Source organism: Megalopta genalis, chromosome 7 (assembly GCF_051020955.1).
Source record: "Megalopta genalis isolate 19385.01 chromosome 7, iyMegGena1_principal, whole genome shotgun sequence".
Lineage (NCBI taxonomy): Eukaryota > Metazoa > Arthropoda > Insecta > Hymenoptera > Halictidae > Megalopta > Megalopta genalis.
In genome coordinates, this window is record NC_135019.1 from 1,946,336 (window position 1) to 1,957,169 (window position 10,834).

Sequence of the window (10,834 nt, forward strand, 5' to 3'; positions counted from 1 at the left end):
GTGCTATTATTAGATCGGTCGCGTTCAGTGCCATAGTTGTCGAGTGTTAAAAATTGTTACACCGGCGCGATGGCTGATAGCATCGGAAACAAGTGCTGATAGCGATTGTGTCAAGGTTGCGATTCTCCTTGAACAAAGATCGCTGAAATAGTCGCGGGGTGGGAAGAGGGGGGGAGAGAGTCGCGGCGCGATTACCCGGCCGGCATTCCTCGCCGAAAAACCATCGAGGAAGCGCCGCCGCGGCCGCTTCTTCTTCTTCTTTCATTCACGTTTCGAGGATCGGGGGATAAAACGAGCGATAAAAAATTCGACCGGCTTCTGCCCGATGTGAATGGCGAGCGTTCGGAGCTCGTTGCGAGAAGCCGTGGCACACGAGCGATTTGCTACGGGCAAGTTTGCGCCTCCTTGATGCGAGGAGAAGCTTGAAATCCATTAGTTTCGTTAACGATAAGGATCAGGATCCACCACCACCAACAGCAGCATCACCAACGACGCCGACGACCACGAAAAATAAAACCGGCCTGGGCCGCGCCGCGCCGCGCCGCACGGCTCGGTCCCGCGCGGTCTCCTTCGGCGAGGAATTACTCGCCACGACGACAGAACGCAACGGGGAAAATTGATGCCCGAGGGAAAGCAAAAATTCTGCTACGGGCACGCGATTACGATCGGATCTCGACGGAACCGCCGCGGAATATCTTCTTCAACCGATCGTCCGAGCCGGTTGACAATGCTTTTCCCGAGCTTTGAAGAGCCGCGCGGTCTGTCCGAAAATTTGTTTCGTCTCGTACGTCTCCGCTTTGCGCTTTAGTGTAAGCGATATCTGATTTTTAACTCTTTCGGTGGTGAGTAAAACGGCAAAATATAGTGCAAGACGTTATTTTTACATTATTTTTATGACTTTGTATATTTTATATGCGCAAGCTTATTTATTTGTATTAATATGTAAATGTATATATTTATATTTATAGTTATATTTGTATAATATATTATATTATATAGATATTTATTTGTACTTATATATTAATATTTATACATATATATTTTTATAGTTATATTTAATTGTATTATATATATATACAATTAAATATAACTATAATAATATAATAACTATATATATATATAGTTATTATAATAAATATTAAAATAATACAATACAATTAAATAATAATAACATAATAAAATTAATTAATTGTATTGTATTGTGTATATAATATAATATAATATATATATTATATCTATATATATATAATAAAATTTATTAATTGTATTGTATTGTATGTGATAATTATATTGTATATATATATATATGCAAAGTGAAAAAAGAAGGATTATTTAAATTAAAATTAGTAGTATTTTATTGAAATACTACGAAAAAGGTTGAGCTTTAGAGTTTTATGAAATGTCTAAATGAAAGCGGTGAATGAATAAAAAAGAACAATGACAGAATAAGACAGCACTTATTTTTTATGCACTTATTGGGAAAATTAATAAACGAAATTTAAAGCAGCGGGACAATTTTAGAAATTCAACATTGTCCATGTATCATTTTCAATTCACTGAGATCGTTGAAACGTGAAAAGAAATTTCTATTTGCCTCTTGTTCGCTGCAATCGATAAAGAAAAATCGCATCAAAGATTCGCTATTATTCACTGGTCGCAAGTGGCACAGAATTCAGCACGGAAAGGGTTAAAGAACGATGATTTTTAGATAAGTAATTCCAAGCGGCGAAACTGAAAATGTTCGAAGCGAATTAACCTTTTGCACTCGAAGCTATTTTAACTTTGGTCCTGAGACGTTTCAGTCGACCTACAAAATTTTCGTCGCATTTCACTCGTAATTTCACGAGTGTAATCGAACGTTGCATTTGTCACAGCACGCTGGAATATTTAGTCATTCACGAACTATAGCTAGCGATGTAAAAGCGGATTCCAACCGTAGTCGTGCATATGCAAAGGGTTAATCGCGTGTGCCTCTTAAACGGCGTCCGAAGATTCCCATTTAACCCCGCCGATTAACCCTAGACCGCCCGCCCCTCCCCTTTCATCGTTCATCATCGGTAACATCGCGGGGTTATTATGTATTTTAATGATTGAAGTACCATTTACTATTTGGAAAATACAAGGAAAAACTGAAAGCTCGAAAAAAGTGTTTTAATTAATGTTTCAGTATTTATAATAAATTCTCCCTAATTTTTCTTCAGCTTGTAAAGAAAAGTGGACAATTTGGGAAGAGGATCATTTGTTCGACAATTGTTGACTATAAAAATGAGCCGCGAGGCTCGAATAATCGTATGTCTTAATTCATTTTTATAATAATTTACCTTGCAATATTTACCTAATTTTCCTTCGGCTTGTAAACAAAACTGGTCAATTTGGGAAGAGGATCATTTGTTCGACAATTGTTGACTATAAAAATGAGCCGCGAGGCTCGAATAATCGTATCTCTTAATCCATTTTTATAATAATTTACCTTGCAACATTTACCTTCATTTATAAAGGCAATAAATACTTACATAATAATAAAAATATTATTATGTTTCTTCACAAGCCGATGGAAAATTCGGGAGAATTTATTTACGCGTTTGCAGACGAATGAAAAATTGCGCGAGGTTAACAATTTAACGCCAGATCTACGGAGCACAAAATAAAACAGCTGTTTGATATTAATTTATAAAGGCAACAATAAGATATTCATCCCGATTTTGAACAAACGTTATTTATAACATTCGCCGCAAGTGACATATAAATTGAACAAATAATAATCGTATATTATACACGATTATATTATTATATTATATAATAATATTATATTATATATAAATTGAACAAATAATAATCGCAAATGAAAAAATTAGTGATCCGTCATTTCGACGCGTTCCATAAATCTACAGTTAATGGCCGCTCACGCGACACGCGCGCGATGCTTTAATAATTACGTAGGCGCGATCGCTTTAATAATTCTCTATCGCACAAATGAAAAATATCAAATTTCTTGTTATCAAATCCGTCGTTATTGCTGTTATTCTTCGTCGTTTTATATTACGCGTACGTCCGCACAAGTCGAATTATTTCCCGAATTTCCATAAGCATCGCCGTCCCCCGTCGTCGATCGACGGCCACTAAAGCGATAAAAGCCACTTTCGAAGTGGCTTTCGACGGAGCTTATCTCTGTACAGAGAGATCCAGCTTCGAGTGTCCCGCGAGTGAACGATGATCCATCCGCGGCGTCGCGTGAAACCGGCGATCGCGGAAAACCGACAGGATCGTCGTCGGTTTTTTCGCGTCGGTTGTTCCTCGGTTGTTCCTCGAAACGGAGGAAAAGTTCGAATCGGGAGGAAGCCAAAGAAGATTCGAGCGTTGTGAAAGCGGGGCACCGCGGCGGAGTTAGGGACGAGGCAAAACGAAGACGCGAGGCAATATTTTCCCTTGGCAAGGGATATCGCGCGTGCAGAGGGAACCGCGATCGATTTTTCAGCGGCATCGGCTATTTTAAACGGAGCCACGCAGCACAGGCACCGGCCTGTTGTTCGCCGGTAAAACGCTCCGCTTCCTAGAAGGTTCGCATGAAACCGAGACTGATAGTGAGTCATTCTCACCTATTCGCATTCTCCGTGCTCGATGTTAATCCACCTTGTCGACGAGCCTGTGCTTCTCGATTTCAGGAGCCTCTCTTTCCTTCTCACCCCCGGTCGCTCTCCTCTCTCTCTCTCTCCCTCTCTCGCTCTCTCTTTGTTCCACGTTCCTGTTCCTCGGTTCTCTCTCGTAGGACGGCCGACACACCGACGCACCCCGCACACACATTCACCCACACGTGTACGTAAACGCGTGAGCGCGAGCGCGAGCGCGAACTCGAAGGGGGTCACTCGAACGATTGAGAATCGTGATCAGCGCACGCTCCGTAAGGACACTCTCGCCGTATCGGATTAATGAATGACTAGACAGGAGTGGAAACTATGAATGAACACCGCATAGCACACTAGAGTACTATATAAGCGTACACATTGTGGGCGTCCTCCGCTCTCGGCCAATAAGATTCCCTTGCAGTGACTTGCACGCGGTCTAATACGATTACATCTCGACGCCGGCCTTTTTCTCGGAAATTCAGCGACGCGGCGCGCCGCGTCGTGCCGCGTCGTGCCGCGCCGCGCGGTGCCGAGCCGCGTCGGTGGGACCGGCCGTCGTCGATAGCCGACGTCATTTCCGTTTATCGAAATCTATCCCCGCGCGTTAACGGTACGCGCGCCGTCAGTGATTCACACGCGATCCGTCGATGACGGCACGTTCACGGTGACGGCCGCGGATGATCGTGACGGAATCGCGGCCCGAAAAATCCGCGCGGAAACGGTTGTTGGAATTGCGGTGCGATTCCTTTAAGATGCCGGTCTCCCTTGTTCCGCTTTTAATTCGTGAAATCGTCGGATCCCGGCCCCCCTCGAATTCGTCGCGAATCCGACGAGGTTACAGTAAATTTTCCCTAATCGACGCTCGGATTGTTAAAAATGAAAATAGAGAATTTGGGAAGAGGATGTTTAGATTGTTCGAGGCACGCGGCTCGATTTTACAGTTTGAAAAGCAAGGCGCAAAGCTGGAATAATCGTATCTCCTCTTCCCAAACTGTCCATTTTTGTACGCAATTTCAGCGTCATTTAGAATTACAGTGAATTCTCCCTAATCGGCGCTCGGATTGTTAAAAATAAAAATAGAGAATTTGGGAAGAGGAGATTTAGATTATTCGAAGCTCGCGACTCGTTTTTACAGTTGACCGATCGTCAACGATTAGAAAAACAAGGCGCGAAGCTGGAATAATCGTGTCTCCTCTTCCAAAACTGTCAATCTTTCTGGACAATCTGAGCGACATTTAGAATTACGGTAAATTCTCCCTAATCGACGCTCGGATTATTAAAAATAAAAATAGAGAATTTGGGAAGAGGAGATTTAGATTATTCGAGGCTCGCGACTCGTTTTTACAGTTGACCGATCGTCAACGATTAGAAAAACAAGGCGCGAAGCTGGAATAATCGTGTCTCCTCTTCCAAAACTGTCAATCTTTCTGGACAATCTGAGCGACATTTAGAATTACGGTAAATTCTCCCTAATCGGCGCTCGGATTATTAAAAATAAAAATAGAGAATTTGGGAAGAGGAGATTTAGATTATTCGAGGCTCGCGGCTCGTTTTTACAGTTGACCGATCGCCAACGATTAGAGAAACAAGGCGCGAAGCTGGAATAATCGTGTCTCCTCTTCCAAAACTGTCAATCTTCCTGGACAATCTGAGCGACATTTAGAATTACGGTAAATTCTCCCTAATCGACGCTCGGATTGTTAAAAATAAAAATAGAGAATTTGCAAAGAGGAGACTTAGATTATTCGTTTTTACAATTGACCGATCGTCAACGATTAAAAAACAAGGCGCAAAGCTGGAACAATCGTATCTCCTCTTCCCAAACTGTCCATTTTCCTGCACAGTCTGGCATTACTGTATTTAGATTCCTCCGAGACGTCTTAGACGATCGAATGATGTCACATCGTGCAATCGTATTTATCTGATCTTGATGCACTTGACTGATTAACATCTGACACTGTGACTACATTTCTGCAACATTCTGCGATAACGTTAACAAGATCTAACGAGTATATTAATCTTGACGCGCGCTGTGACTGCGGATGAGAAAATGTATGACGGTAATGGTTCAGGACTAGAGACGCGATCGAGCGTCACAGGAAATGTCCTAAAAGGCTGCGATTCGTTCGAAGAGCGTCTTAAATGATCAAATATGATGTCACCGGTCAGGGATATTCGTTTGATCTTGACACTCTCGGCTGAGGCAGATTTTATTAGACGCGAGATTCGCGAGCAGTTTGCGACGGTAACGCGTGGACTGCGGATTTCACGCGGATTTCGCGGTAGAAATTAGTAAAAGAGCAGTTTAAACGAAATTGAGAATGTTGATGCATTCATTTGGTCTTAGGAAAGTTATTAATAGAAGACAGAGAGATTTAATTGTATCTTAGCTTGTAAATAATAGTGGACAGTTTGGGGAGAGGAGATGCGATTGTTCGAGCCTCGCGACTTATTTTTATATTTTTGGTTATTTATTAGTTTTTATTACTTTTTATTATTTTTTACTAGTTTCACAGTTTCATAGTTTTCATTGTCGACGGCTATAAAAGCGAGCATAACCTCGAAAATAAGGCTCAAGACTCGACTAATCGTACCTGCTCTTCCCAAATTGTCCATTTTCGTTTAGAAGCCATAGGAAAATTAGGTTAAATTTACTGTAAAAGGAGAGATCGAACAAAATTAAGACTGTTGATGCATTAATTTGACCTTGCCGAAATTATTAATAAAAAGACAGAACTTCGACCGTGGCTCCTACGTCTTGCAAATTGAATCAGACGATTTCTATTTTGCGACTCGCGGGATAGCGCAGTAAATTCTCTCCAATTGTCCTTCAGTTTTTAAACCGAAATGGACAATTTGGGAAGAGCAGATGTGATTATTCGAGCCTTAGTTTCTCGTGATTATGCTCGCTTTTATAGTTGTTGACAATCGGCAACTATAAAAATGAGCCGCGCTAGATTGTCTAGTTTTGTTTAGAAATCGAAGGAAAATTAGGGAGAATTTACTGTACACGTGGATTTGAGAAACGATCGAAAACGGGCAAACAACAGGTAAATATCGCGGTAACGCGCATTCGTTTTATCTAAAATAATATCGATAGTTAAATAACGGTGGTTAACCTTCGAACAAGTGATTTATCTAGATTGACGCGAGTTGAAGATGCCTCAAGTATATCTCGATAACTAGAGCAAAACAATTCGCATCGCTTCTAATACCAATACAGTAATGTCTTCCTTACTGACGCTTAGATTGTCCACTAAATTGGATAATTTGGAAAGAGGGGATACGATTATTATATAATTATAATAATATTATATTAATAATAATAATTAATATTAATATTAATATTAAATTAAATTAATATTATTATATTATTATATATTAATATTATTAATAAATTAAATTAATATTATTATATTATTATATATTAATATTATTAATATAATATTATTATATTATTATATATTAATATTATTAATATAATATTATTATATTATTATATATTAATATTATTAATATAATATTATTTTATTTTTATTTTATTATTATATTATTATTATATTAATATAATAATATAATATAATAAATTCATATTATTAATAATAATATTATATTATATATATTAATTATATATAATATTATACAATTATTTTTATAATTATTGACGCCGACGCCATACATCTCGTAGCACTAAAATGATTAAATTCAACTAAGAATGCTGGAATATACTAATCACCTTAATATAATAATAATAATAATAATAATAATAATAATAATAATAATAATAATAATAATAATAATAATAATAATAATAATATATTAATATATATAATATATAATAATAATAATAATAATAATATTACTATTATAAATATATTAATAATAATAATATAAAGATAATTCAGCTTAATATATATCAACTGACGCTTAGATCGTGCAAAAAAATGGACAATGTGGGAACAGGAGATACGATTATTCAATCCTTGCCAATCGGTAACTATAAAAACAGGTCGCAAGGCTCGAATTCGCAAGGCTCCTCCTCCCAAATTGTCCATTTTCGTGGACAATCTGAGCGTCAATCAGAAAGACATTACTGTAATTCGCGCTCGACACATACATACATATAATCTGACCAATGAAAAGCGAGAAATTTCAACGTATGATTAAATTTACCTGGACCGGGAAACATGGCAACAAGTATCTTCGATTTCTCGAATCCAATGTTGTGCAACCCTTTAATTGGCCACCTCTGAAATAACCAGCACTCGAAGGATTTCTCGCAAGGACCTCGGACTTCATGCTCGAGAAATGGCACGTTCCTGGCACGTTCGACGTGTCGAAGATTGCTGAAAGCAACGCTGGCTGCAAATGTTGTCGACGAATGAGGGAAGCGGCTCGGAATCGCACACCGGCGATTCGCCTTTAATGAAAAGATGTTGCAATAACGCGAGCAGACACGCGCATGTGTAATAGAATAAGAGAGAGACCGTCTTTCTCCTGTTATCATCTATGACTCACTACCATTGTTGACCGAAGCGCGTTCAAGCCGGCAGATAATACATTATCAATTACATCATTATTCAGATATTCACGTTAAGTTTCCTGTTGATTCCGTGCGCATGTCGGTCGCGTTCCATTCCCGAACGCTATCTTCTTCTGTCTAATCATTTTCGGTCAAGTACTTTGCACCGCAAATCATGCTCGTATGGACGTTTAGACGTTTCCCCCCGTTAACTATAAAATATATGGACGTTCCAATCAAACTTTCTCAATGAAACAATAGTCTCTACACCTCGGCCCGACAGCGACATGCAAAGCGAAGCGTTGCGCAATGCCGACGCGAACCACGGTAAGATTGAAAATACATGTCTCTCATGCTTCCGCGAGGAAAAATGATCGTCTCGAGTTCCTAAATCACGATATCGACTTATCTCGAATCGATCGTGATCGTTCGAAACGTTATTGTCTGTGAAATATTCGTTGTTAGCAGGCTGCGGATTTCACGGATTTATTTGTGCTCTATTTGTTAACCGTTATTAACAATTAACGGTCCAGAAGTATTTCAAGGTTACGCAGGGTGTCCCGAAAATGTCTCGCAATCCGAAAGTAGGGGATTCCTGAGGTGATTTGAAGCAACTTTTTCCTTAGCGAAAATGCAATCCGCGGCTTCGTTTACGAGTTATTAACGAAAAACAGTGACCAATCAGAGGCGAGATCATTTGGCGCGAGACGGCCGAGCCAATGAGCGGAACTGGGCTCCGCGCACTCGTTGGCTGGGCCGCCCCGCGCCAACCGAGCTCGCCTCTTATTGGTCAGTGTTTTTTCGTTAATAACTCGTAAACGAAGCCTCGGAGAACATTTCGGCAAAGGAAAAAGTGGCTTCAAATGACTTCAGGAACCTCCCATTTCCGGATTGCGAGACATTTTCGGGATACCCTGTATGTCACTAGGTCCAAGGTTATTTTTCGTACGAAGAGAATTCATTTAGTAAATCGACCTATCTCGAACTGATCGTGATCGTTAGAAACGTTATTGTTTGTAAAATATTCGTTGTTAGTTCACGGATTTATTTGTGCTCTATTTCTAGGTTATATGTCGCCAGGTCCAAGATTATTTTTCGTACGAAGAGAAATTATTTAATAAGGATTTTTACGTCGAGTACAGAGAACAGAGAATTTATTTCACAGATAAATGTACAATGATAAAAGGAGTAGAATTATTTTTGCCACAATGTGCGCCGGCTTTGACCCAATAAGTGTACGTATCGTGTCGCGTAGGTTATGGTTAAGGGTTAAAACTACTATTTACTCTTTATATTACTATTATTATTATATATAATATATTATTACATATCATATTATATATTAAAATATATTATTATATAATATATTAATAGTAATATAAATATATAATATTTGTATACTCATAAATAAATATTATATATATATTATATATTATTACTATTTACTTCATATTATACTACTTTTTATTATAATTGAAGTAGACAATATTTTATTTTGCATAAAAATCCGCGGTCTAGTTTTGATTTCGCTTCATTCGCGTACGTTATCGTTAAGGGATAAAACCACTATTTACTCTTTATATTACTATTATTATTATATATAATATATTATTATATATTAAAATATACTAAGAGTAATATAAATATATAATATATGTATATACATAAATAAATACATTATATTATATATTATTACTATTTACTTTATATTATATACTACTTTTTATTATAATTGAAGTAGACAATAATTTATTTTGCATAAAAATCCGCGGTCTAGATTTGATTTCGCTTCATTCTGGACAAAATATTCTTGAAAAAGTATTCCAGAATAAATCGCATCGATCTCTCATTCTATATAATTATAATAAATACAATATAATTTATTATAATTATATAGAATGAGAGATCGATGCGATTTATTATACGATTGCGATTTATTATATATATATATATATATATTTATTTATTATATTATAACATATATTATAACATAAACAACGGCGACAACGAAATCGCCTGTTCATTTTCCAATAATTCAACATCGAGAAATTCGAACGAAAACCGGTAACTTCAACATTCTCCTGCACCCCTCCTCAAAAAATAAGACATTCTCGTCCGATATAATTGCGCTCGAAGAAATTTCGAGAAGTTCGCTGTATTTTGCCACGCGTTCGGGGTGGTCCGCCGGCTGGCTCGCTGGTTGAATAAGGTTCGGCATCGAGACACGCTCGTTATTATAACCGGGCGTGCAATAATTATTACCGTAACCGCGATAAATCAGGAACGTTCCCGGCGCGGAAAATATTTTACAACTGTCATTTGAAATGGTTCTAGCGGAGCAAGTGCTTATTTACGCTCAAAAATCAGAGCAAGGAGACATTAACCGGAGTACGGCGAAGTCAGAGGCCGGTGACGCAAGCGCCAGTGAACTTTGCGTGTTCCACAACGAAGTATAAATCCCGGCCGTGCGATATCGTCGGGGATTTCGTTTTCGAGCGCCGGGGCATCGGGCCCCGGGTGGACCGATCTTTTTCGCAAATTATTGGCAACATCGGACCACGGTTTCGGCCGTCGCGTGCCAGGGAGCCAGCCCTGGGACACCGCCTCGTTGGTCAAGGACTCTCCTTCGGGTCTCCCACTGGTGATCCAGCCGAATCCGGACCGGTTGGAAAGTTAATTAAATCATTTG

General features: G+C 38.6%; 1 protein-coding gene across 1 annotated transcript in view; it reads right to left on the reverse strand.

The window, feature by feature from the left end:
• LOC117218580 (uncharacterized) overlaps positions 1-3,912 on the reverse strand; it is a 63,500-nt gene extending 59,588 nt beyond the window's left edge. The window contains exon 1 of the mRNA XM_076523472.1: positions 3,597-3,912. Coding sequence (XP_076379587.1) covers positions 3,597-3,606 — 10 coding nt within the window. The 5' untranslated portion in view covers positions 3,607-3,912. The remainder of the gene's footprint in view (positions 1-3,596) is intronic.
• Between the last annotated feature and the right edge of the window lie 6,922 nt (positions 3,913-10,834).